The 27,649-nt window shown below is 52.5% G+C and overlaps 3 protein-coding genes across 4 annotated transcripts; 1 reads left to right on the top strand and 2 right to left on the bottom strand.

The window, feature by feature from the left end:
• The first annotated feature begins 550 nt into the window (after nucleotides 1–550).
• On the top strand, nucleotides 551–7,776 carry sema4ab (sema domain, immunoglobulin domain (Ig), transmembrane domain (TM) and short cytoplasmic domain, (semaphorin) 4Ab). Its single transcript, XM_030120000.1, has 15 exons — nucleotides 551–608; nucleotides 2,121–2,334; nucleotides 2,417–2,577; nucleotides 2,697–2,756; nucleotides 2,870–2,968; nucleotides 3,061–3,151; nucleotides 3,531–3,653; nucleotides 3,793–3,920; nucleotides 4,022–4,203; nucleotides 4,294–4,438; nucleotides 4,595–4,784; nucleotides 4,865–4,980; nucleotides 5,069–5,232; nucleotides 5,434–5,528; nucleotides 6,423–7,776. The coding sequence occupies exons 2-15, from the start codon at nucleotides 2,238–2,240 to the stop codon at nucleotides 7,214–7,216; spliced, it is 2,445 nt and encodes an 814-aa protein (XP_029975860.1). The 5' UTR covers nucleotides 551–608; nucleotides 2,121–2,237; the 3' UTR covers nucleotides 7,217–7,776.
• A 1,086-nt stretch (nucleotides 7,777–8,862) lies between these two features.
• Nucleotides 8,863–14,047, bottom strand: ilf2 (interleukin enhancer binding factor 2). The gene is made up of 15 exons (XM_030120011.1): nucleotides 13,939–14,047; nucleotides 13,099–13,158; nucleotides 12,890–12,932; nucleotides 12,685–12,789; nucleotides 12,526–12,603; nucleotides 12,316–12,418; nucleotides 11,458–11,523; nucleotides 11,226–11,342; nucleotides 10,992–11,070; nucleotides 10,799–10,886; nucleotides 10,554–10,615; nucleotides 10,330–10,444; nucleotides 10,168–10,258; nucleotides 9,913–10,086; nucleotides 8,863–9,009 (listed from the first exon to the last, which is right to left on the bottom strand). The coding sequence occupies exons 1-14, from the start codon at nucleotides 13,941–13,943 to the stop codon at nucleotides 9,935–9,937; spliced, it is 1,164 nt and encodes a 387-aa protein (XP_029975871.1). The 5' UTR covers nucleotides 13,944–14,047; the 3' UTR covers nucleotides 8,863–9,009; nucleotides 9,913–9,934.
• A 516-nt stretch (nucleotides 14,048–14,563) lies between these two features.
• Nucleotides 14,564–27,335, bottom strand: LOC115409047 (uncharacterized). Of its 2 annotated transcripts, XM_030120015.1 has the most exons (9): nucleotides 27,187–27,335; nucleotides 24,094–24,193; nucleotides 23,844–23,957; nucleotides 23,705–23,761; nucleotides 21,908–22,045; nucleotides 20,572–20,619; nucleotides 20,260–20,373; nucleotides 19,944–20,156; nucleotides 14,564–15,859 (listed from the first exon to the last, which is right to left on the bottom strand). In XM_030120015.1, the coding sequence occupies exons 2-9, from the start codon at nucleotides 24,187–24,189 to the stop codon at nucleotides 15,755–15,757; spliced, it is 885 nt and encodes a 294-aa protein (XP_029975875.1). In that variant the 5' UTR covers nucleotides 24,190–24,193; nucleotides 27,187–27,335; the 3' UTR covers nucleotides 14,564–15,754. The 2 variants fall into 2 exon arrangements, with proteins under 2 accessions (XP_029975875.1, XP_029975876.1); XM_030120016.1 differs by lacking the exon at nucleotides 20,572–20,619.
• Nucleotides 27,336–27,649: the final 314 nt, after the last annotated feature.

Here is a 27,649-nt window from a genome sequence, read left to right as displayed (position 1 = left end):
GCTCGGCCTCTCAGCGGGAAGGTTGCAGGTTTGATTCCCTGCAGGCTGCAGTGGCAGCAGGTTGTTGTCATCAGGCCTCGTTTCTCAGTCTGCAGCCTGATGATGTGCGAGGCTTTCAGCACATCTCTGACCGTGTGGAAGAACAGAAACCACCAACCGGAGAGAAAACACTCAGTTCTCTCCAACAGATGTTCCTGTCACATCTGGAGAGCGGTGGTCCAGAACCCTGGGACTCCGTCCTCCCCTCTGGTCTTCCTGCCGGGCTGTGCTGAGGCTGACAGCGCCTCTGGCGGCCAGCCGCGGTACTGCGGCCTGCAGTGACAGTGAGCCTCCTGCAGGAGGCGCAGGAGGAGGAGGAGGAGGAGGAGGAGGAAGAGGAGGGTCTGGCTCCGGCTGTGTTGTTCTAGTCTCTGAGCCGTGCTCTGCGTTTCACCGCCGCCGGACCGACTTGTTCCCCGTTAAATGGTCCAAAAGAGGAGAGAGTCTGCACGAGGAGGAGGAGGAGGAGGAGGAGGAAGAGGGGGAAGAGGAAGAGGAGAGGCTCCGTGCTGAGGAGGAGGAAGAGGAGGAGGAGGAGGAGAGGAAGAAAAGACTGAGAGACAAAAACAGTAAGAACAACAAGCTGCTCAGAGCTGACCGCATGTGGAGGAGAAGCTGGAGAGTTCTGATGAAGAGGAGCAGAGTTCTGATGAAGAGGAGCAGAGTTCTGATGAGGAGGAGCAGAGTTCTGATGAAGAGGAGCAGAGTTCTGATGAAGAGGAGCAGAGTTCTGATGAAGAGCAGATTTATGATGAAGAGGAGTAGAGTTATGATGATGATGAACAGCAGAGTTATGATAAAGAGTACAGTTGTGATGAAGAGGAGTAAAGTTATGATGATGAAGAGGAGCAGAGTTTGTTTGTGTGTTTATTTCACAATTTTATAAGCATTACAAAACTGTAACTTACAAAAACTGCATTGCATATTGTGAAAATGGACACCCTAGAAGCTAGAGTTGTGATGAAGAGGAGCAGAGTTGTGATGAAGAGCAGCAGAGCTGTGGAGTTATGAGGGTGAAGCAGCTCTCTTGGTTGTAGTTCAGCAGGTCACAGGCTCTGTGACCTCTGACCTCTCATCGCATTGCATCAGGAGCTTCCACCACTGGGGTCACAGGTCGACACCCTGATATTGACGAGGGATTGATCGGTTGTCCGGGGCAGCTGGGAAATCAGTGAGTCGCTTCAGAACGTCTTTACCTGGAGCGCTGCAGCGCTGCAGTGTGTGAAGTGGGCTCAGTGGATCATGGGATCAGTTTAGCAGTGGTATCAGTGGATCATATGATCAGTGGATCGTACGATCAGTTGATCATTTGATCAGTGGGTTGGTGGGATCAGTTGATCACGGCATCAGTGGATTGTATGATCAGTTGATCAGTGGAATTGTTGGATAGTGGGATCAGTGGATCGGTGGGATCAGTTGATCAGTGGATCGGTGGGATCAGTGGATCGGTCTCCTGGATCTCAGACGGTCCTCTGTTCCCAGTGTCGGCCATCGGCTCACCGGGGTGAAGACGCTCCTCCATCGGTCACTCCCGGGTTCGGATGAAAACCCCGTCAGGATCGTGGGTGGAGGTGGAGGTTCTGATGGCAGCTGTGGCCACCAGCGTCATGTAGGAAGTGAAAGTGACTTTCAGATCAGTGATTGAAAAAGGAATGCATTATGGGACGAGATTTAATTTGACGTTGAAAAGACGTCCAGATTGGCCACATTTGGAGGACAGGTAGACTGCCGTTCAGCTCAGCAGTCCTGGATCCTCAGTCCTGGATGGGGGTGCTCCAGAAGCCAGCCAGCGGTGGATGTGGAGACGGTTCAGGTGTCACGTTGGTTTTCCATTAGGATGTGGAGTTTGGTTGCCATGGAAACGACTTGTGATAAAAAGCTGTGGCCGTGATGGCGAGGGTGCTGAGACCTGATGGGGCGTCGGGGACCTCGGGAGATCCCTCTGGGATCAATCAGCACCGCGGGAGCAGACGGGCTAGAAGCAGGACAGTCGTCCCGCTTTCTGGAAGTGACGGTTTTCCAGAGCGTCTCCTGACTCGGCCCTCTCTCCACACTGAACCTGGACTTGGTCTGTGTTTCAGATGGACAGACCCGAGGCGGCGCCGGAGAGCGGACGACCCGACTCCCGTCAAGCCCTGTGACGCTGTGGCCCGGCGCGGGCCCCATGTTCTCCCTGAGCCTCCGCTGGCCCTGATACCATGAGGAGTCACGGCCTCCTGTCTGTGGCCATGGCCTTGGTGGGCTTTCTGAGCCCGAGCGTCACCGGACTGACTCCTCGAGTGTCCTTCCCTCTGGGTGAGTCCAGCCTCCAGCCGCCGGCCGGACGTCTGTCCTGACGTTCCACCCTCAGCGTGCCGTCTGGTCCGTCCCCCTCCAGGCAGCCCCGGGAGACCTCTGGTCCACTTCGGCAGCCCGGACGTGACCAACACGACCACGCTGCTGCTCAGCGGCGACGGAGACACGCTCTACGTGGGCGCTCGCGACTCGGTGCTGGCCCTGGACGTCAGCCGGGACGACGCCATCAGCCTGACCCACCGGGTGAGAGGACAACCCGTCACTTCCTGTGATCTATTCTAAGATGGAATCTCCAGTAAATATCTCTGGACACTTACAGTCAGATGAATCATCACACCTTTACAAACTGTGACTGTTTCCAGCTGGACTGGAGTCCGTCAGAGAAAGACCTGGAGCAGTGCTCCATGAAAGGAAAGAAGATGGTGAGTGGATTGATACTGGTCACTGTTTAATAACCACATTATTACTGTATTATAAGTTTCCCCCCAGTCTCTAGACCAGTTCGTCCCAGTCAGGCGGTCTGGTTTCATTTCAGGCCGACTGTCCCAACTTCATCCGGGTTCTGCAGTTCCTGAACTCGTCCCACCTGTACGCCTGTGGAACCTTCGCCTTCAGTCCGCGCTGCAGCTACATCGTATGTTCCACCGTACATTCCATCGTATGTTCCGTCGTACGGGGTTTCCCGGGTTCCGAGCTCCTGGCTAACGCTGGAATGTGTCTCTTCAGGACTCCACGACGCTGATGAGTCTGAAATCCGAGGAGGGGCGGGGCCGCTGTCCGTACGACCCCTACCAGCGCAACACCGCCATCACCGTAGGTAAGACCGGGCGCCGCCACTTTAGGTTCAAAGACGAGCCAGAACAGGCAGAACACACCAGATCCAGAAGTGAATCCATTTTGATGGTTTCACCTTGTGAAGGGAATACTGGAAGCGGGTCCAGTCAGTACCTTTCTGGTCCAGGTGACTGATTAAACCGAGCACTGAGGATATTGATACTGCGGTTACGGCCAATATAGAATTGATTAAATTAAAACAAATTTCTAGGATGCATTTGTAAATTGAAAACACTGAAATTAATTCATTTCTTTATTTTCCAGAACTAAATAACAGAGTTAGTTTCAGGATCACTTTAAAACTTGTATCAGTCTCCTCCGTGTGGGTTCAGTTTAACTTGAACGGTTCTGAATGGTCCCAGATGGAGAACTGTACACGGGGACCGTGGCGGACTACCGGGGGAACCGGCCCGTCATCTCCAGACACCTGGGCGAGGGGAGCAGGGTGGACCTGAAGCTGGACGACAGTCTGGGATGGCTGGAGGGTGAGTGAGGGGGTCAGTGGACCAGAGGTCCAGACACCAGGACCTCGTCAGCTTCCTGTCAGGCACAGCTTACTGGATCATCTGTTCAACGTTTCTTCACCTTCAGCTGTCACCGTCTCTGTTCTGTTTCTCCTCCCAGATCCGACCTTCATCGGCTCCACCTTCATCCCAGACGAGGAGAAAATCTACTTCTTCTTCAGCGAAGTGGGCCGGGAGTACGACTTCATCGAGAAGTTCATCGTTTCTCGTGTTTCCCAGATCTGCACAGTGAGCGCCGATCAGACGTTCAGATTTCCAAACCGCTGGTCGGGAAGTGGACGTGTCACAGCTGACGGTGATGTGTGGACATGTGTCTCCTCCCCGTCCAGAGCGACGTCGGGGGCCAGCGGACCCTCCAGAAGCGCTGGACCACCTTTGCCAAAGCCCAGCTGCTGTGTCAGGCCGACGGCGAGCTGCCCTACAACCTGATCCAGGACATAGACAACCTCCCGCCAGCAGAGGGCGCCGCCGCAGACGACACGCTCTTCTACGGCGTCTTCACCTCGCAGTGGTCAGTGGGGGGGCGCCGTCAGTGCCTCCGAGCCCCCGGAGGGGGCGCCGTGCTCGCTGTGTGTGAGGGTAAAGACCTGTCCCCCCTCAGGTCGGTGAACTCGGGCCGCTCCGCCGTCTGCTCCTTCAGCCTGGCCGACATCAGGGCCGTCTTCTCCGGGAACTACAAGGTCCTGAACCGGGACAGCCTGCAGTGGAGCACCCGGGTCCAGGAGAAGGTGGCGAACCCTGGAGAGGTGAGGGGACCCGGACCACCCGGACCCGGACCAAACCTACCAGAGTCTGTCTGGAGTCAGGACTTTGGTCCTGGTCCTGTGCACTGCAGCTGAAGTAATCAATGTGTGTGTGTGTGTGTGTGTGTGTGTGTGTGTGTGTGTGTGTGTGTGTGTCAGTGTGGACTCCACAACGCCTCCGATAACGCCCTGCGCTTCGTGAAGGAGAACTTCCTGGCAGACGACAGCGTGCGCCCGGCGGCCCGCGGTCTGACCCTGGTGTCCACCGAGCAGAACTACAGCAAGGTGGTGGTCCAGAGAGTCCAGGCGGCCAACCTGAGGCTGTACACCGTGCTCTTCCTGCTCTCAGGTACCGCCGGATGCTTTCCACGCCGTAGGGGGGTGACGGGGGGGAAACCGAGGCCGTTTTCTAAACTTGTTCCTCTCCAGATTCCGGCTTCCTCCATAAGACCGTGCTGCTCCAGGACGGCGTCCACATCATCGAGGAAGTCCAGGTCTTTGAGAGTCCTCAGCCGACCAGCAGCCTGAAGCTCTCCGTCCCCAAGGTTCTAACCTCCGCCGCGCTCCCGGCTGGCAGCAGTACCGTCCACGATGACGTCCTCTCAGGTCACGGCCCGTGTGTCCCCGTTCCAGGCTACTGTCTACGTGGGGACATCGGACGGCGTGGTGAAGCTCCCGACCGCCAACTGCTCCTTCTACTGGACCTGTGCTCAGTGCGTTCTGGCTCGAGACCCCTTCTGCGCCTGGGACCCTGCCGGCCGGGAGTGTGTCCGAGTGTCCGGCGTCCAGACTGCCCTGTAAGTTCAGCGCGAACACACCCAACACACTCCCAGACTCTTCTCTGGGTCCATCAGACCCTCTAGAACCCTGGGCTCTGCTCCGGTCTGAGGAGTCTCAGAATCTGAAGGGAACTGAAGGCCAAAACCGAAGTGTACCTAATGCCCGTGTGTGTGTTTACCAGTCCTTATTTTTGAGTGTGTGTGTCTTCTTGTCCCCAGACGTCAGGATGTAGATGGGGGAAATGTTGAAGAAGCTTGTCTCAGTGCTTCCCTCACACTCAGAACCAGATCTGGTCCCGGCAGACTTCCTGCAGGTACGAGTCCCAGTCTGAAGCTGAAACCTTCATCTGGTGTTCTGCTGGGTTGTGCTGGGTCCTGTTGGGTTCTGCTGGGTTGCATTGGGTCCTGTTGGGTTGTGTCGGGTCGTGTCGGGTTCTATTGGGTTCTGTTGGGTAGTGTTGGGTTCTGTTGGGTCCTGTAGGGTTCTGCTGGGTTGTGTTGGGTCCTGTTGGGTTCTGCTGGGTTGCATTGGGTCCTGTGGGATCCTGTTGGATCCTGTTGGGTCCTGTTGGGTTCTGTTGGGCTGTGTTGGGTTCTTGTGGACTCTGCTGGGTTGTGTTGGGTCCTGTTGGGCTCTGTCGGGTTCTGCTGGGTTGTGTTGGGTCGTGTTGGGTTCTGCTGGGTTGTGTTGGGTCCTGTTGGGTTCTGCTGGGTTGTGTTGGGTCCTGTTGTGTTGTGTTGGGTCCTGTTGGGTCCTGTTGGGTTCTGCTAGGTTGTGTTGGGTCCTGTCGGGTTCTGCTAGGTTGTGTTGGGTCCTGTTGGGTTCTGCTGGGTTGTGTTGGGTCCTGTTGGGTTCTGCTGGGTTGTGTTGGGTCCTGTTGGGTTCTGGGTTCTGTTGGGTTTGTTAGGTCCTGTTTAGTTCTTCTAGATTTTGTTGGGTTCTGCTGGGTCCTGTTGGGTTATGTGGGGTTCTCCTAGGCTATATTGGGTTCTGATGGATCCTGTTGGGTCGTGTTGGGTTCTGATGGGTCCTGTTGGGTGCTGATGGATCCTGTTGGGTTGTGTTGGGTTCTGAGTTCTGTTGGGTTTGTTAGGTTCTGTTGAGTTCTTCTAGATTTTGTTGGGTTCTGCTGGGTCCTGTTGGGTTATGTTGGGTTCTGATGGATCCTGTTGGGTCCTGTGTCTCTGACCTCTGTCCCGTCCTGCAGGTGAACTCGTCTCGGTGTCTCTGAATGAGGTGGTGCGGCTGCACTGTCCCGCCATGTCCCGGCTGTCCCGCCAGCTGTGGGAGCGTCCCAACAGCCGGCTGTCGGCGGACCTGTACCTGCGCCTGGAGGACGGCGGGCTGATGTTCGTGGCCACGCCCGCCACGCTGGGCCACTACCTGTGTCGCTCCGCCGAGAACGGCTACCAGCAGACAATGGCCATCTACCTGGTGAGACAGAAGAGCAGCCCCGTGGCCCAGACCCCCACCAGCTTCTCCTGGTTCACCAGGCGTCTGGTCCCGACCCAGACCGTGGCCGAGCCCGGACCTGGACCCAGACTGCTGTCCTCCGAGGGGGTCGTTCCCCACCAGGCAGACGTGAAGCAGGGACACGCTGGGCCGACGCCGTCCACCCGGGGCAACCAGGGGACCCCCAGACAGCCTCAGAGGAACCTGAGCCTGTGGACCGACGGGGAGCCCCTGCTGGCCCCCCGGGGGCCCTGCTACCTGAAGGAGCTGGTGGTAGTGTCCGTGCTGCTGGTGCTCTGCTTCAGCGTGCTCGTCACTCTGGTTCTGTACGTGGTCCGGCTGAGGGTCCGCACCAGAACCGCCCCCCTAGGGGGCTCCGCGGGCCGGGATACAGACAGACGGACCCCCGTGGACCAGGAGGCCTTGAGTGGGAACAAGGTTTCCAGCAGGCGCAACGGACAAGTCGTGCACGGTGCGCATGGCAGAGAGTCTGCATGTAACGGGACACTCAGCGGCTCCAACGGACATCTACCCAACATCCCCATCTGAATACCCATGAGTCCCTGTGACACAGGAGCCGTGGACCAGGTACACACCGTATGGTACCGGTACCGGCCTGGGTCCAGACATGTCAGGACCTGAAGAACATCACAAGTTCTGAAGGGGTGGTTCCACAGTTCAGACGAGGTCTTTAAGGTACAACATGAAGGTTCCACGCTGAAGAACACTGAAACCCGTAGAATGTGATCGGTTTGCGTCGCCTCATCCTGTGTCGGCAGCAGGTCTCAGATCTGAGAAGCCCCGGTAACGTCAGTGTTCGGTAAAGAGGAGAGGTTGCACACACTGACTCAGACTGAAGTGCCAACAGGACGGGTCCAAGAGAAGGCGACCTCGAACCCATCTGGACACACACCCCGTCTCTGATCCAACGCCAGAGACGGACCGGTACCATTTCTACCAAGAACTCCGACCCTGAATGTTTTAGTTCCAAAGCAGAAAAAGATGTGAAAATTTGTTACAAAATATTTTTACAAAATCTGACGAGAGACTTTTACAAAGAGGTAAAAATTCCACAGGGTGTCATTTGTGACGGTGCCTCCTGGTGCAAATACAGCCAAGAGCCAAAAGAGTACGTCTCCAAGTCTGTTCTTCCTACAAATGCAAGAAATCACATTTTCAAGGTCATCATGGGTCCAATTGGATCATCTGGTGGTTCTGGATTGGACCATCTGGTGGTTCTGGATTGGATCATCTGGTGGTTCTGAATTGGATCATCTGGTGGTTCTGAATTGGACCATCTAGTGGTTCTGGATTGGACCATCTGGTGGTTCTGGATTGGGTCAACTAGTGGTTCTAGTTTAGACCCATCTGGTGGTTCTGGATTGGACCATCTGGTGGTTTTAGATTGGACCATCTGGTGGTTCTGAATTGGACCATCTAGTGGTTCTGGATTGGATCATCTGATGGTTCTAGTTTAGACCATCTGGTGGTTCTGGATTGGACCATCTGGTGGTTCTGGATTGGACCATCTGGTGGTTCGGGATTAGACCATCTGATGGTTCTGGATTGGACCATCTGGTGGTTCGGGATTAGACCATCTGATGGTTCTGGATTGGACCATCTGGTGGTTCTGGATTGGACCATCTAGTGGTTCTGAATTGGACCATCTAGTGGTTCTGGATTGGACCATCTGGTGGTTCTGGATTGGGCCAACTGGTGGTTCTAGTTTAGACCCATCTGGTGGTTCTGGATTGAACCATCTGGTGGTTTTAGATTGGACCATCTGGTGGTTCTGAATTGGACCATCTGGTGGTTCTGGATTGGATCATCGGATGGTTCTAGTTTAGACCATCTGGTGGTTCTGGATTGGACCATCTGGTGGTTCTGGATTGGACCATCTGGTGGTTCTGGATTGGACCATCTGGTGGTTCTGGATTGGACCATCTGGTGGTTCTGGATTGGACCATCTGGTGGTTCTCTACATCCAGATGTGCGGAGTCATGAGTCTCGGAGCAGAACAGATGTTCTGGAAGAGCCTGAGTGATGCAGACGTTGACCGTCCTCACAGTTCTTGATCCTTTTCTACATTAATGCCACTTCCTGTTGCCCTGCTCGTCAGAGCGCCCCCTGCTGGACGTGGGCCTTGCTCGTTAGCCTGAGGGTTAAAGGTCACTGAGCTGACAGACAAACATGGACTGAGTTCAAACAACTTTATGTGACGTAACAAAGAATAAAAAACAAACTAAGAACAAGATGAAGAATTGCTGATGGAGGAGGAGGAGAAGACGTCTGGGCAGCCAGCAGGAACCAAGAGGAGCTCCGAGGACGACACACACCAGCAGCTGCAGGAAACACACACACACACACACTCAGTACAGCAAACACACAGTCTGCGTGGTTACATGGTCTCACTGAGATCAGAACTGGTTTATTCCAGAATAAATAATTCCAAATTACATATATTTACGAGGTAAATTCAGCATTTCCCTTAAAGCGTTGTAGCGTAGCGGCCCTGATACACTTAAATTTTTGCCCGCTACGCTTACAAAATTTAGACAAACGCTGCTACGCTACATGAGGCTGCCGCTACGCTATATTTTTAAAGAGCCACTAGCAAGTGTTATCCGCTAACTACCAGGGAAGCCGCCTCAGTGTGTGTGTATCCCGCGCGAACTGGTCATGTATCTGTCGTTTCTGTGTTTTGACAGCCGTTAAAGAGTCTTTTGAGGGTCTGAATGTCAGGAGTGTCTGGACGGAGAAGCTAGCCTGACGTTAGCTTAGCTGCTAACGAGGCAGGGCATGCAGCAATGTAGCCCCGCTAAGATAACTCCAGCACTGCTAAATGTCAGAGGTAACATACGATTAAAGAGAATTAAAAGGCGTGATTTGGTATTAGTGAGTTATTAAAATGTAATTAAATGTGCTAAAAGGCTGAAGCTAGCAGTTCACCTGCGGTCTATCAGAGCTAGCAGCAGCTACGAGCCAGCCGCTATAAAACAGTATGTCTGAGTTTTGCTCCAAAATATGCTTTATATCCCAAATAAAATACACATTTTTAAAAGTTAATTTTGTAAAAACACTCTAAAGACCATGCCTTATATTACATTGCTATTGCCTCAACGTGTTTACAACTCTGAAACTGTTGCTCAGCAACCGATGACGTCATTAAGAATGCCCTATTTTCCTCCTCCTCCTCCTCCTCCTCTTCCTCCTCCTCCTCCTCACCTCCTCTTCCTCCTCCTCACCTCCTCTTCCTCCTCCTCCTCCTCACTCCTGGGTCTCCATGCTCTCGTCCTCTGCGTCTCCTCCCTCCTCCAGAGCCTCCTCCTCCTCCTCCTTCCTCTCGGGGGGTTTCTCGTAGGCCTTCTCTGACGGGGTGACGATGACTCCGTCCCAGGTGGACATCTCCGTGGCCAGGTCTGAAAACCAGCGCCGAGCGGTTAACGGGTGAACGGGTGAACGGGTGAGCCGGTCGGCTGGGTGAGAGCGGGGGGACTCACAGCTGGCGTCCCCCTCCAGGCCCAGGATCTTCCTGTAGCCCCCGTGAGACAGAACCCTGACCAGAGTCTGAGCCGTGAAGCACACCATGTCCTGCAGAGACAGGCGGGGGGTCAGGAGCTGGCTCCACCCGGACCCTCAGCCCCCCGGACCCCCGGACTCACCTGCTGCTCCAGGGTCATGACGGTGTGGACCCGGAAGTTCCCGCTCTCGCAGGGGTCGGTGATCCCCACCGAGCCGGGCAGGAAGAGGCCGGCGGCCACCATCTGGAGACAGCGCCTGGAGAGGGAGGGGAGGGGGGGGGGGGGGGGGGGGTGGGGGGGGGGGGGGGTCAGAGCCGGCTGAGACCGCCCAACCCCCCCCCCCCCAGCCTGGAGACCACACCCACCTGTAGGCCACGTTCAGGGACAGGGGCTGTCTGGACGGGTTGTTCATGACCGCAGAGTGGCCCTGAACACACACACGCGCACGCACGCACACACACACACACCACACACACACAACCACACACACACACACACACACACACACACACACACACACACACACACACACACACACACACAGTAAAACTGTAACATGGGTCAAACTTGAGTGTGGTGGACAGACTGAGCTCAGAGGGCTGCGGCTCACCAGCAGGTCCAGGATCCAGGGGGTCAGCGGTTCGAACCCGGGGAAGCGCAGCCGCAGGTCCTTCAGCAGGCGGATCAGAACCTTCACCCTGCAGGGTCCACACAGGAGAACCGGGTCAGGAGGAGGGAGGGAGGGAGGGAGGGAGGGAGGGGGAGGAGGAGGAGGAGGAGGAGGAGGAGGAGGTCTCTCTCACGTGGACTGGGAGGCGTTCTCCTCAAACCAGCGGGCGTGGCGGATGGCAGCCAGAGCGCTCTGCAGCACCTTGATGTCCACTGAAGACACAGCCACAGAGTTAACCTCACATGCGCGTGTTGTGTGTGTGGTGTGTGTGTGTGTGTGTGTGTGTGTGTGTGTGTGTGTGTGTGTGTGTGTGTGTGTGTGTGTGTGTGTGTGTGTGTGTGTGTGTGTGTGGTGTGTGCGTCCTCACGGTGCAGCTCTGGGTCCAGCTTGCGGAGGTTTGGCGGCACGGTGGTGATGAGGATCTTCACCGTGGCGTCGGCTGAGCTGATCTCGAAGCCCGTCTCATTGGTCAGCATGGAGAGAACTGAGAGGACAGAGGACAGAGGACAGGAGGACAGGCTCGACATGACGCTGAGAGGGGTGTGTGTGTGTGTGTGTGTGTGTGTGTGTGTGTGTGTGTGTGTGTGTGTGTGTGTTACCTTCTGTGGGGTCCTGTGTGCGGAGCGTTTCCACCACCTTGTTTCCCAGAGCGGCCACGGCCTCCACTACACAGCACACACACATTACATCAGGTCACCGCAGCACATCTGCAGCAGCTGCAAGGCATGCTGGGAAACCTGGCATCGCAACTCATCTGCAAGTCAGGCTGAACACACAGTGCAAATACACTGTCCTGATGCCAGAGCAGCAGATACAACCTCCAGGACCTGGTTAACCGGCCACGGGAACTAGTTAGACAACTCCAGGAACTAGTTAAACACCTCCAGAACTATCCGAATCGAAGGTTCTTTTCCACAGACCGGTGTGTTTGTTTGTTTACCTTACTGACGGTTTCGGCAGCTGTCAGCCATCTTCCTCAGAGTGTCACTGATGTTGTTGTGATGTATCTTGTCAGCTGATTTATACAGGTTTTGGCGCTATTCTCCCACTAGTGGAAGCGGGAGAACAGCGCCATCTGCAGTCCAACTTCTTGAGTACAGCATCCCAGGTGTGTGAAAGCAGAAAGGCCCCCTCATCCCCGTTAACTGTCCCGGGGGCACGACGGTTTTAGACAGCTGTCAAAACCGTCAGTAAGGTAAACAAACACACACACCGGTCTGTGGAAAAGAACTTCGATTTGGATTACACCTGGAAGACCATATGAACCTTTTTGGAGTGAAAACCTCCAGAACTAGTTAAAAACCTCAAGGAACTAGTTAACCCCCCCCCAGGAACTAGTCAAACACCTCAAGGAACTAGTTAGACACCTCCAGGACCTGGTTAACCGGCTCCAGGAACAGGTTAACCGGCTCCTTGGCCTGTCTGCAGGGCCCGCCATGTTGGCCCCGCCCACTCACGTGTGGGGAGGATCTTGAGGATGACCACCAGGTCCGCCACGTTGTGTCCGGTGGTCATGGTGCCCTTCTTATACGAGCCCACCTGACGCACTTCCTCGATTTGCTGAGAAAACACAGAGACTGGTGAGGTCGGAGGTCACGGCGGCGGTCGGAGGTCACGGCGGGGGTCCGACGGAACGTTCCGGTGGGGCGGTGGACGGGGTCACTCACCACCTCGAAGTTTCCCGGGGCCACGATGAGGTTGTCGATGACGTTGTTGATCTTGGTGACCAGAGACAAGATGGAGGACTGAAACACAGAGAGAGATCAGCGGCGTTTGAATCCCGCCGCGGCGTGCGGCTCGTGGGCCGAGGCCGGGCGCGGCCTCACCTGCTCGGCCGGCGTGGGGCTCAAGTCCTGGTTCCTCTTCAGCAGGCACTCGCTGAAGGCCGTCTCGTCCGGCGCCGGCTTCACCCGGGGGAACGCCATCTCGCACTGCGGGGGAGGGAGGGAGGGAGCACGGGGCATCAGCCGCACGGCATGCTGGGAGCGCCGGCCGAGGCAGCCCTCTGAGAGCAGGTTAGTCTGGACTCACCACGTAGAAGTCAAACGGGATGTGAGGGACGAACGGACGGTACCTGGACACAAAGACAAAACGTCACGTCTCGCTCCGTCCAGACGTTCCTCCTGCAGCAGGACGGAGGACGGAGGACGGTCCCCTCCTGTCCCCCCCCGGTCCCCGCTGGAGCTCAGGTCTCGCCTCATCCAGACCGCATGTGGCATTTAATCTCAGACTGGACTCACCCCTGGACCAGACCTCCACGAGAGCCAAAGCGGCCTCCCCGGCCCCTGCCGCGGTCTCCTCTGCACACACACACACACACACACACACACACACACACACACACACACACACACACACACACACACACACACACACACACACACGGAGAACAGACACAGACAAACACAGGAGACAGAGAGACAAGGAACACAAACAAACACAAGGAAAAGAGAGACACACAGAGGAGAGACATACACCCATATATACACACACACACACAGAAAACAGACAACACACACACACACACAAGGAAAAGAAATAGACAAACATATACACACACACAGAATACAGACAAACATACACACACACACACACAGGAGACAGACAAGGAACACACACACACAAGGAAAAGAGAGACACACAGAGGAGAGACCCATACCCACACCCACACACACACACACACACACACACACACACACACATTAAATAAGGTGTTTCCTGGTTAGTCGTCATTAACCAGACTAGTCCATAACTAGTTAAAATAGCCAGTTAAACTACACGTGCACAGCATCCATTCATTAAATGCTACCATCGGTCTCCTACAAGCTACACACTTAATCACAAACACACAGGCATTAACCGGTGCACGCCACGCCCGGATGTAAGCCATTGTGCACGCAGAAGATGTTTTAATTCATTTGTTTTTAATTGAGCAGATTTCAGAAGCTAACGTGTGGCTAACAGGTTAGCATGCAGACACAAAGCGAACCGGCTGCAGTGAATCAGTTACCGGCTCCAAATCAAACTCTCAGCTCTGCTGCATTAATAAAGCCCCCAGTGTGACCCGAGCTCAGAAATACCTCATTGCGTACGACGTCTTGATGCTTAAATGAGAAGAATTTAAGAGAAATGTATCTCCGCGGCTAGCTTAGCCCTTCCGCTTCTTCTTCTTCTGTGGTTCCTCCCCGGGACCGCTGAGGGTCCGCACCGCGTGCGGTACCGCCACCTGGCGGCCGGGAGCGGCGCCCTTCCACACGGTGAAACTCGGAACTAAACCAGGACTGAAACCAGGACTAAAGTGAATACTGAAGTCAGGACTGTGGCGGATTAGAGCAGGGATTAGGAACTTTTTTCATGAGGACTCCAGAATGTCACATGATTACAGATTCTTTGAGCAGTACGTGAGCGAACTGCAGCTCCTGCTATGAACTGAAACCTGTTTCAGTGTCTGATCATTTCACACTCGTCGGGGTCTCGGTGTGGTTTAGTGACCTTTGCGTCTTCATCGCCTCTTCTGGAAGCCGTCCTGGGCCATCCTGGTGGGAAGCTGGAGTGTGCATGTATGTTTCTCAGCTTTGCTTCCTCACGTGGGCTTTGACACGTTTCCTGAGCGTGAAGCTGGGATGACTGTTGGTCCTCCGACTGTTCAGTCGGATCAATCAGTGAGCCAAATAAACACAACAGAGATGAATCTTTCATGATTTTCCTTTATTTTCACTGTGATTACATGACTTTAATGTTCACCTTATACATTCATGTGTTATGTGTTCATGCCATCCCGTGGTTTCACAAAGACTTCGATCTATACTGAAGAAGACGACCTCTGAGGAGCTAAACATTCTGCGCCTTAAACACTAGCAAAGGTCTACGACTCACGAAGCTGCTGAGCTGTGGAAACACCGTGTTTCAGTGCTGAAGGGTTTTTAGTCTCTGGAGGGATTGATGCTCTTTCAGAGCCGCCAGCTCGGTCTTAATGAAGGAGACTGGAAGATCAAACACTGAAATGTCATTTTTACATTAAACCTGCCTGAAGGAAAGACTGTGTGCTCAGCAGAAGAAATCTGCAGGTCATTCTTTATAAAAATAAAAGCAGGAGTTTAAAGAGCCGCTCTCCAGACAGGTGGTTATATTACAAATAGAAAACTAAACATTCAACAGGAGAAAACTGTTAAGAGAGTTCTGAAGAGTCAAAGGGAAAATCCAGTCGGCATGGTTCAGGATCAGTTTAGGATTCATCACTTTATTTTGAAGGGTCACAGTCCAGTCTGGGTCTTCAGGTCTGGGTCACAGTCTGATTGGGAGAATCTGGTTTGCTGAGTCGGGTTTTTGAGAGTTCCAGTAAAAAAACTGCTGTTTATTTTAAAATGTGAGTTAAAAAAAGTCCAGGTGAAAGAGAGACCGGGTCCGTTAGAAGAGCCGACTCAGCAGAACATCAGCAGATCCCATGGCTGGGGGGGGACGGAAACCCCAACCCTCCTCAGAGACCTGGACCGCTCAGGAACCACTCAGAGACCTGGACTGCTCAGGAACCTCTCAGACTTTCAGCTACCAAGTCCCAATGACAGGACCTACCAGGGGTCGACAGGGGGGTACATTGCTAGGGCTGTGCTCCAGGTTCATGGCCTGGGTTCAGGGTCCAGGGTCTAGGTTCGGGGTCCAGGTTCAGGGTGGGTTCAGGATTCAAGGTCCAAGTTCAGGGTCAGTTCAATGTACAGATTCAGGGTGCAGGCCCAGGGTTTGAGTTCAAGGTCCAGACTCAGGGTAAGGGTTCAGGGTACAGGTACATGGTCTGGGTTCAGAGTCTGGGTTCAGGGTTCAGGGTTCAGGGTGCGTTCAATGTCCAGATTCAGGGTGCGGGCTCAGGGTCTTGGTTCAAGGTCCAGGTTCAGGCCGGTCTCAGGGCTCAGAGGTGACCCCCTCCATGGGCTCCACCTGGGGCTCGGTGGGCGGGGTGACGTCCTCCACCTGCTCAGAATCAGGTTCAGTCACAAACACTTCCACCTGGTGACACACAGAGGTCAGAGGTCAGAGGTCACCAACAATGAGAATGAAGAAGCTTTGAACCCTTGTCGGCTGCTCCAAAAAGGGAGACAGGATTCAGGGGAATTGAAAGGTGGGGCATTGAACATCGCATCTCGTTATACGCAGACGATGTACTTCTTTACGTGAGGGACCCTCAGACGTGTATTCCACACATCTTGACATTGTTAAATTCATTCGGTCATTTATCTGGATACAAATTAAATATCTCTAAAAGCAAATGTTTCCCAATCAACCAACTGGCCATAGACATACCACCACCGTCTCTTCCTTTTGAGATAACAAAGGATTTAATACCTCGGCATCACAATTACACAATCCATGCGAACAATGCGGGAACAAAATGTGAATTCACTGACAACAGCAGTTAAGTCAGATTTACAAAAATGGAATTATCTACCACTGTCTTCGGCAGGTAGGTTACAAATTCTGAAAATGAATGAAGATACTTATGTCTTTCAGTGTCTTCCAATATTCCTTCCCAAATCCTTATTCACGACTATAAATGATATTGTGTCATCATTCATCTGGGCCGGTAAAGCCAACGTGCACAAAATGATATCATGGTTTACATCTTCTCAATCTAGTTGGTGCCAGAGTGAGTCAGCATCCTGCTCTAACATGGAGAACTTTGCCCATCTCCCCATCAAATTTCACCTCTAACCCGGTAGTTCTTGCTACTCTAAAAATTTGGGCACAAATAAGACATCACTTTGGACGGCTCACCCTTCCTCTCTCGACTCCCATTTGTCGTAACCACTTATTTAATCCAGCAAAGATAGACCCACAATTCACTACTTTAGAACATAAAGGACTACGCAGTTTGGGAGATCTTTACATTGACGGTTCATTTGCTAGCTAAACTAAACCAAACTAAACCAAACTAAATTAAACTAAATCAAACTAAACTAAACTATACTAACTAAATACTAGTTTAAACAGTTAAGTATCCACAAAGCTGCCCCAGGAGCTAGAATGCTGTGGGAAGTACGGTGCACTGAGTCCTGTCCTCTAATGTCTGAATGTTATTCCCTTTAGTCCGTTCATTGCTTTTCACCTGCTGTCCCCCCCTTCGAGGGGGAGTCTTCTCCAGTTTCAGCTGCTGACTCCACTATTACGAGGGCCTACGAACAAGCTCCGGCCGGACCGGGAGGACACTCCTGTCGCTGCTGTGCCCACGGACTGGCTTCGGTTCTACTTCTGGGATCCGTGGTTCTTGTGCTGGACCGTCCAACGGACTGTCCTCAACATAGTCCTAGGCTTACTTCTTATTGTCTCATGCTAGCTGTTGCCAAAGCTGTCCGTCCCTGGGAGAGGGATCCCTCCATACTGTGGTTCTCCCCAAGATCTCTTCTTTTCCCACTGGGTTTTTGGAGTTTTTTCTTGCCGGATGTGAGGGTCTAAGGCGGTGGTTGCTTCATTTTGTCTCGTTACTGTGAATTTGACATATTAATATTATGCTTATTCACTGTTTTTATTTTTACCTACCAATGTAACATCTTGAAGCCCTCTGAGGCAACTGTTGTCGTGATACTGGGCTATACAAAAATAAATTGATTGATTGATTGATTGATTGATTGATTGATTGACTGATAGCTTCGATCAATTAATCTCTGCCTTTAACCTAATAGATCAGATTTTCTTCAGGTACTTCCAGCAAAAACGTACGCCACATCATTCCCACATATTCAACACCCAGTGGAATAGACATGTCTCTTTAAGCTAAAACTCTAACAAAATGTCACGTCTCCTTTAGTACAAGTTAGTCTCTTCGACTAATGACAATAGTGTCCAATAAGATAAAATTAAAGTGGGAATCAGAACTTCAGTTGAGTTTTTCCGAGACCTGATGGGAGGGGGCTATAGAAGCGTTAACTCGTCATCCAGCTGTGCGAGACTCTCTCTAACACAATATAAAGTCCTCTACAGGTTACATTACAGTAAAGAAAAACTCTCAAGACTCTACCCCCCCCCCCCCCCCCCCCCCCCCCCGCAATCGATGAAAAACTTAGTAGATGCGCACAGACTCCATGTAATCTTAAGGCCTTTGTATGCTTCTCCGTCGCAGCGACGCCGTTCCGACGCCGGCAACCCCACGCCGTCACTGAGCATATCTTGCTTCTGCGTCAAGGGAACGCCTTCCTCTGCAATTTCACCGCCAAGCCGCTAGGGGGCGTGGCGGTGTCTTTGTTTCGCAATCGGCAGTCACAACAACAATGCCGCTTCTGTAGCACCGGCTTTACCTAGACATAGATCTATAGACATAGATATCTAGACACGAGTGCACTTCTTACCAAACATATATCCGCATATATGACATATCTGGCGACACCAGGCTGCCGTGGACGAGTGGCGTGAGCGGACTATGATGAAATATTGGTGAAACTAATGAGCTTTGGACGATTAAAGCTGTTTTAGGATCGACGTCATAAACATAGCCCCATCTGCTAGCCGTATACGGATGTCCGCCGCTCAGTTTTGGATCTACAGTTCTCCCGAAGCACTGTTCGGATCAGAAAAGCATTCGGGGTGAGTATACTGTTCTACTTCATTCTATAAACAACGTGAACGCGGACCAATCACAGCCCTCGACGTTCACGTCACCATGCGTCGCCTCGACACGTGGTTAGGATCTTTGGGAGGTCAAGCCCTAGCGTAGGGCCGACGTAGGTCGCTGTGTAGACGGCGTAGGAACGACGTCACTGCGACGGAGAAGCATACAAAGGCCTTTACCCACATGTTTTGGTGTCTAAATTCTGGCAATGTTTCTTTAAAATAATTTCAGAAGTACTGGGCATAAACCTAATCCAAGCTCCCCAAATCGCTATTTTCGGCAGACCTCCAGACAACCTTCATATTCCAACCATTCAGAATAATGTTACAGCCTTCGCTTCTCTGGTTACCTGCAAAACAATTCTTTCATTATGGAAGTCCCCTCAGCCACCATCTATCAAAGTTTGGCTACAAGACATTTAATCTCTTCTGAAACTTTTGTTTTGTTTTGTCTTCTGTGTGTTTAATTATTTTGTCTTCTCATCCCCAAAGTAACACTTTAATTATTTAAAAGGATCATATTTTTGGGGTGGGGAGAGGGTTTGTTCATTGTTTGTTTATCTATGTTCATTTAATTTTGTAACAAGAAAAGATCTATATCTATATCTATATCTATATCGTATCTGTGTAAACTGATTGTCTAAGACTTGCATCTCATAAATAAAAATTATTTAAATAAAAAAATAAAAAAAAAAGAGAATGAAGAAGCTGATGGAACCAGGTCTGTCTACAGGTTCTGGTCCCTCGGGGTCCATTCAGACTTGTCCTGCTGGTCCTCGGGCTCAGCTGTCTGTCCCTTCTGGAGGTCCTCGTCTGGTTCTCGTTTCCAGAAACACACAATGCCGTTCTGGTTTTAACAGAACCAACTCAGAGAAGTCCAGGACTGGAGGCGGATCCACCGAGGACCCACTGATCCACCGATACACAATCAGAAACCCTCAGGGGGTACGCTGCTGGAACTGGAGACCCTGAAGACCTTCAAATCAGCAGAGTGTCTCCAGGGTCTTCAGGGGTCTTCTAGGGTCATCAGTAATCTTCAGGGTCTTCACGAGTCATCGGGGTCTTCAGGGTCCACAGTCATCTCTAGGGGTCTTTAGGGTCTTAATAGTTCTTCAAGCTTATCAGAAGTCTTCAGGGTCTTCAGGGGTTTTCAAAGTTTTCTGTGGTCTTCAGGGTCTTCAGGGTGGTTTTCAGTGGTTTTTAGGGTGGTTTTCAGGGGTCTTCAGGGTTTCCAGTGGTCCTCGGGGTCTTCGGGGTTCTTCGGGCCTGGTTCTGGGGCGTCTTGCAGCTCTGCTGTACTGCGGTATCAGTCCAGGAGAGTGTTTGTGGTGGAGTGAAGTCCTGCTGACTGTGAGTCTCCCCAGTCTTCAGGTCGGGTCCTGGTCTCTGGACGCTCCAGTCAGACGGAGGGCACTGAGCCTCCTGGTCTTCATGGGTTCAGCTGAAAACCAGATCAACCAGGTCAAGGATCAATTCAGCCAACTCCCGGTACCTGAGACGGTTCTGCAGCAGCCTGGGCCACCAGGACAGTGGCAACAGTAGGACCAGAGGGACCAGCAGGACCGGCAGGACCAGTGGGACCAGTGGGACCAGAGGGACCAGTGGGACCAGCAGGAACAAGAGGACCAGTGGGACCAGGAGCAGCTGACACCACGGGGGCGGGAGGGGGGCGGCTCTGAGGGTAGGCGGGTTTACTGGTGGGAGTCTGAAAACACAAACAGAGCAGAAATCCGGCTCAGACCAGCCCACATGCTGGTGGAGTCTGAGGAGACTGTCCCGGGTCTGTCCCGGGTCTGACCGGGTCTGACCTGCCGGCCTCGAGCAGCCAGGACGCTGAGTCCGAATAGCATAGCCGTGATGCAGATCAGCAGCTCCAGGACCAGGAAGATGACCAGCGTGGCCAGGATGCCGTCGATGAGCAGCTGCAGGGCACAGATCACACACACACCACACACACACACACACACACACACACACACACACACACACACACACACACACACACACAGACACACACACACACACACCACACACAAACACACACACACACATACACACGTCACACACTCCGCTGTCTCACACACACGGCGTAAGAGCTGGAACTGTGCTCGATCACTTACTTTACACTTTTGCTCGATCAGCCCGGTGCACTTCCTGAAACAATGTTGCTGAAGAGGACAGTGGAGACAAAGAGACATGGAGTGTGGACTGATGTGGAGGAGGACACTGGAGACAGGCTGGTCTCCATGGAAACAACACCCCTCCATCTGCTGTCTTTTCAAACAGCAGCGTCTCTACGGGTCCAAACTCTCCGTCTGCTCTGAGACGAAAACACGTCAGCTTCACGCCACAGACACGTCCATCTGCTTCACACCGCAGTTTACCAAACATACGGTCCTCGGCCCCGACCCGGTCCGCAGGAGATCCAGCTGAGGCTGGGACAGTCAGCAGAAGAAGCTGCTGGTTGTGTTTGATTCACTGAGAGGACGGGTGTCCATGAGAGGAGCAGGGATCTAACCAGGCTGCAGGACTCAGGGGACTTCATCTGTCTCCTCTGTCAGCTGATTTGGACACCAAATGACTAGACATTACGAACTCAGACTGAAGACAAGCTACTGTCCTCTACTGCCCTCCAGTGCTAGCTAATCTGCTCTACTGTTAATTACTGTCCTGTATTGCCTCTATTGTAATCTACTGTGCTCCACTGTCCTCTACTGCTTATTGCTGTCTTATACTATTCTCTATTGCTTCTTTTGTCCTCTACTGCCCTCTAGTGTCCTCTACTGCTTTCTACTGCCTCTATTGTCCTCCAGTGTCCTCCACTAATATCTACTGTGCTGTACTGTTCATTACTGTCCTCTACTGCCTCTAATGTGCTCTATTGCTCTCTACCGCCCTCTATTGTCCTCTACTGTCCTCCACTGCCCTCTACTGTCTTCCATTGTCCTCTATTGCTAATGTCCTGTACTGTCCTCTACTGCCCTGTATAATCATCTATGCTGTCCTCAGCTGTCGTCCATGCTGTCCTCTACTGCCCTCTACTGGATTTGTTGAGCATGATAATGTCTGAAAGAGATGAAGGACTACAGGGAACCAGGACTGAGTGAACAGACTCCTGCTGAGGCTGAGGACAGCAGCTGCAGTGCCTCCACATGTCCCCGTGGTCAGACGGGACGGGCTGGGGTTCGTTTGTTCACCGCTCTGCGTGACGACAGTAACTCTACGTTCCAGATCGTTAATCGTGGAATAGAACGCAGGTTTGATTTGGCTCAGAAAGTTTTTGTATCTCTGCGAACATTGTTTCATTCCTGCACCAGGCAAGATGTAGCGTCCATCTGAACGATGGTCCCCAGCCAGTGACCACATGTCGAGTGGGCGTGGCTAACAGGCGGTCCTGTTTCGCCTTTCACAGAGAAACAAACCCTGAAGGGAACTGAACACACTGGATGTTCTTACCACTGCGTGCAGCTCCAGCCGGCGGCAGTGCTCGCAGTGGTAGGAGTTCTGGCGGTACGGCAGGTGCTTGGACATCAGGCCCAGGGCGGCCGTGGAGAACGCCGCGCTGATGAGGTGCAGCACCAGGGCGAACTTCACCTGCAGACAGAACCAGTGGTCGTCTCTCAGCTGCTGGGAGTCGTCTTCACTCCCAAAACAAACCGCAGGGTCCCCAGAGCGCCAGTCCTGTCTGCAGAGCATCACCTGGAGCCTCCGCTCTGCTCTGACTCTCTACTCATAATGTCTGAAACAGCCGTCCCATCAAACTACCCTCAGTCTTCATGTCAGAGATCAGGATGGTGAAGACTGGTGGACGGCAGGCTGACTGGAGTGAGAGACGTCCCTCCCACAAGAACGAGAACAAGAAGATCTAACATGTCTGAACACGAAGTCGACACAATGACTGCAAAAACAAACTTCTTCAATGAACTTCATTTCATGAGCAGTAAGTCTTAAAGTATTCCTTGGTTCTGACCCTGACAGTGTCCACAAGGAGGCGCCTCAGGGGTCAACATTGGGACCCCTGTTGTTCATTATGTACATCAATGATCTGGGACAAAATGTGCCTGATGCCAATATTCACCTCTACGCTGATGACACTGTTATTTACTGCTGTGGATCAACAGCTGCTGAAGCCACTGGGTCCCTGCAGAAAGCTTTTGATGTGGTTCAGCACACACTTCTGTCGCTAAAACTCGTCTTAAATGTTGACAAGACCAAATGAATGCTCAGAAGCTAAAATGAAGGAGGCCTCTTGTACCACCAGTGTCCCTCATGAAGGAAGAGTTATAGAGGTGGTTCATACGTACAAATATCTTGGAGTCTGGCTTGATGACACTCTCACCTTTAAACCGAGAACATGGCAGAGAAACTCAAACTGAAATTGGGTTTTTTCTGCAGGAATGATTTCTGCTTTTCTTTTAACGCAAAAAAAAAGGCTTCTCTCTGCAACTTTCTTTTCAGTTTTAGGTTTTGGAGATTTGTTTTATATGGATACTTCTGCTCAATGTCTTTGCAGGACAGAAAGTCTTTATCACGCTTCTCTAAGATTCATAATGAACCATAAAGCCCAGACCATCACTGGGACTGTACTGTCGTGTGGGACGGCCGTCCTTGTCCACTGGGAGACTTGGACATTGGTCTACTTTCAAGGCCCTGCTCGGTCTGTTGCCCTCCTGTCTGCGCTCAAATGATCATGTATTGCTTTCTGTTGCGTTTGCTGCACAGAACTCGGGAAAAGAGCCTTTGCGTACTCGGCTCCATATACTTGGAACAAGCTGCAAAAGGACTGCAAACTGACTGAATTTGTTCCCTTCAGCTCTTTTAAAACAAGGTTGAGAGAACTTGAGACAACTTGAGATCTTTTACGCGCAACTGTTTTTCTTAATTTTACTTGTAATTTCTAACACTGTGTATTGTAATTGTAGCTTTTTAACCCCCAGGACTCCCTTGAAAAAGAGGTTTATAATCTCAACTGGACCTTCCTGGTTAAATAAAGGTTAAATTAAAAAAAAAAAAAAATTAAATAAATAAAAAAGCTCTTGATTTCACCTGGTCGACTGTCTTCACTTGGTATCTCTATTCATCTTGTTTTATCCTTCCTTCTCCTGAGCAAACCAGAACATTCCGTTTGTGTTCTGGTTTCTGGTGGCTTCCTGCAGAAGTCCATCATCTTCTCATTTGTCTTACAGGCGTCGAGGAAGAAATTTAACATCCTGACGCCACGGTGATAAATCAGAGAGGGAGAGGCCAACTCACCCAGAAGAGCTTGGGTCTCCTCCCGCTGTGGATCAGCACCGAGCCGGAGAAGGTCACCTGACAGGACAGCACAGCGCTCAGTCACCGGGAGCCTGGGACCCGAGACCCCCCAGACACCAGACAGAGGCTCCTGACCAACCTGCAGGACCACCACCAGGAAGAGGTACACATCTTCAGTGTAGTGCACCTCGTGGATCTGGAGCACGGAGGCACTGAGACACAGGATCAAGGCTCCGATGACGATCTGGATGGCCTGGAAGGAGACCAGAGCCGCCGGGCAGGCGGACAGAGGACATCATGACGCGATGAGCACCTCATATTTAAAGCTAAACGTGATGAAAGTGTCTAAAATATGTGAACGACTGACAAGACTCAGGATCAGCGCTCACCCCTAAAGTCTTGGGCTCCATCTTGTTGTGGGACCTCAGCTGGCCGTCAGAGAGGCTCCCCGCCACAGGCTTCGGATCTTTTTCCTCTTCGGCCATTTTCCTGTTGAGCAAGGCAGCAGATTCAACACAACACAGACTATTCTAGATCAGGAATAACTGAGGAAACCAGCAACTTTACTGAAGCTCTAAAGCCATGTTTCAACTGTGCAGCTGGTATCGGCACGGGGTTGGGTTGGCTCAGGGTGGGGTCCGGGTCGGGTCGGCAAGCGTACCCAACCCAAATCAGTGTCACGTCTGCTCAGCACAGGAGCACAGACACCAGAGACAATCAGACCCTAATCCGACCCGACCTGCACCGGACCTGTACCGGACCTGTACCGGACCTGTACCGGACCTGTACCGGACCTGTACCGGACCTGCACCGGACCTGTACCGGACCTGTACCGGAGCTGTACCGGAGCTGTGGAAACACCTGTGAAGTGAAACCCTTGACCCAGAGTTTCTCTGCAATCTCCATTTGAAGACACTGATCTCATAAAATGCCTTGGAGCTACTCCCTCAGACAGCCAGACCTACTTAAACTGAAATGCGAAGCTACGCTTGATGAACTCAGAATTGACACTGATTGCTGGCGAACACTCCTGCTATCAACAGTCAGTCAAATCAACGATAAATAATAAAGTGACTTCACCTGGGTTTCTGTTCTTCTTCCAAAGTACATATAATCCATTTCTTTTTTTACACAAAGCATTTGAATATTGGGTTCAATCATCTTGCCCTGTAACTGGGGACATAAGACATTTCTGCAAACCTAAGCCTTACCTTATCTATCTTTCAACAGTACTACTGGGCAGCAAATACCTACGCTCTTATTGACTGGCAAGATGCGTCCCAGTCGACTCACAGATACAACCACACCAGGGGTGGCCATGAGCAAAACCTCACTGGTCCCTCTGTCTAAGAGAAAACCTTCGGCATCATTCCAAAGGACTCGTTTTACTGTTAAAAACTCACAAACGATATGGTCCCAAATCCAAAAGGAACTTCCAACTGCCAGATTGAAGGAAAGAAACAAAAACCAAGTGGTTCTGGAGACAACAGCTCCAGGTAAAAGGATGGGCATTCAGGAAATAAAACAGTCGCAGCTCTTCTGCAGTGCCTTTGCAGAGATTTAAATTCCCCAGCAGGGACCAGTTCTGTTAACCTCAAGTCCATCTGGAGACTATTCCACCAGGAGGGGGCAGCATATTTAAAGGCTGCCTTACCCAGTTCTGTACTGACTCTGGGAACAGATAAAATGAAATCCTGGGGGCGCAGTCCAAGGTGGCTTCTTGAACTGATCAGGTATGTGGTCGACTGAGAAGGAAGCAGCCTGAGATGGCTTCATGCCAGCTCCTATTAGTCCCTCTTCACAGTTAATGGCATGTTCTCAATTGAAGCGTGAGTCCAGAAAGCACCAGAACCACTGCTGCTGCGTTGTTTTTGTTGTGGACAAGCTAGCTAACAGGGTCAGGAGCCACAAACAACTCATCAAAGATGAAAGTGATCCCTCCAGATGTTGGTTTTTGCACAAAGAGCTGAAATTCAGATTTCATATCACTGAAATTCAAAATGACAAAAACAGGCGATTCACATTGCTTTCTCCTCACACTGAGGTTTGACAAAGATTTTCACTTCCAAAGCTCCTCCAGAGACCCCCGAGAGACCCCACTGAAGACCACCCATAGACTCCCCAGAGACCACCCAAAGACCCCCCCAGAGACCCTGCTGAAGACCACCCAGAGACCCCTTTGAAGAACATCGAGAGAGCCTCCAAAGATCCCCAGAGACCCCACTGAAGACCACCCATAGACTCCCCTGAGACCACCCAAAGACCCCCCAGAGACCCTGCTGAAGACCATGTATAGACCCCCCAGAGACCACCCAAAGACCTCCAGAGATCCCCCTGAAGACCATCCAGGGACCATGCGGAAGACCATCCAGACACCTCTCAGAGACCCCCCCAGAGAGCCCCCTAAAAGAAACTCCCCAGCGAGCTCTGCGACAACATTCCACCAGAGAGCTCCCCAGAGCCCTCCCAGATACCCCCTAGAGACCTCAGAGACCCTCAAAAAGACCCTCCAGGGACTTCTCAAAGACCCCCAAGGCACTTGCGAGACCTCCCCAAAGACCTCCCAGAGAATTCTGAAAGCTGATGAAAAAGACCTCCTAAAGGCTCCCTACAGACTTGCCAGAGACCCCCCCCCCAGAGATCCCCCTTCAGTACACCCCCAGAGACCTCCAGACCAGAGACCCCCCAGAAACCTCCAAAAAACTGTCACATATAACCACAGGGTCTTGCCAGAGACTCCACCAGAGACCTCTCAGACTCCCCAGAGACCTCCTAGACCCCCCCACCCTCCGTACAAAATACACACAAACCCCAGAGATCTGATGAGAACCCCCCCACACACACACCGACAGTGTGTAACTCTGTCTGAACGCTGGGGACGTCTCCTGGACTTGTCCAGTCTCTGGTCCGGGACTCGCTCAGACTGAAACCCATTCTGAACGTTCTGAGGTCGAGCAGCAGAGGACATGGATTTCTACACCGGGGACAAAGTCGAGGACTTTCCACAGCCCAGGGCCTGAAAGCAGGAGTTTCCTGGAGACCCCCGCTCCGGGACCAGGACTCAGGGTGGGGCTGGTTTGGACCTGCAGGCCGGATGTTTGCCTCCTGGATGTTGAAGGTGACCCTGCTGAAGGAGACGCCCGTCGGGCCGTCCCCTCCCAGAGTCCTGCGGTCAGCACATCCTGGTCCTGTAGGGAGAGCACAGCCCGTCCCAGAAAACACGGTCTGCCGAGTCCTGCAGTCCGAAGAGTCCTCGGACGGACAGACGGACGGACGCTGCAGGGCGGCGCTCCGTCTGGCTCCGTGCCACAGGACACCCCAAACAAGTCCGGCCGAGACAGAGAAAACTCCAGCCAGCTGCACCGTCCTCCTGTCCTCCTGTCTTCAGAGTAGCTCTTTCCCTACAAGAAACACTCGTCCCGGTGGACACTCGGTGACGCAGGGTCCCGTCCCAGTCTGCCTCAGACAGCATCAGATCTTACCTCGGTTCAGTTCTCCCCTGTGCGGGTGTAGACTGCAGAGCGGCCGGTGGAGGAGGGTGGAGGAGGGTGGAGGGTGCTCTGCAGGCTGCAGGAGGGTGGAGGAGGGTGGAGGATGCTCTGCAGGCTGCAGGAGGGTGGAGGAGGGTGGAGGGTGCTCTGCAGGGTGTGTGTCAGTGCTGGAATTCAGCTGCAGTGATGCTGCGACCTGCCGCAGACCTGCAGCTCAGAGCAAGTCTGGAGAGAGAGAGAGGATGGAGAGAGGGAGGAGGATGGAGGAGGGAGGGAGAGAGGGAGGAGGAGGGAGGAGGAGGAAGGAGCGGGCGCAGTCTGCTGCAGACAAGTTAACTATTGATGCACTTTCTTTCACGCAGCACAGCCTGAGAGGAAAACAGCTTCCATTCCTCTGACTCACAGCCGGTGTTGTGCCAAAAAGTGATTTCCGGTCCGCGGACGGCTGAACGTG

This window comes from Salarias fasciatus, chromosome 22 (genome assembly GCF_902148845.1).
Source record: "Salarias fasciatus chromosome 22, fSalaFa1.1, whole genome shotgun sequence".
Classification (NCBI taxonomy): domain Eukaryota; kingdom Metazoa; phylum Chordata; class Actinopteri; order Blenniiformes; family Blenniidae; genus Salarias; species Salarias fasciatus.
Note: the sequence above shows the minus strand (reverse complement) of the source record. Positions and strands in the feature narration are given on the sequence as shown.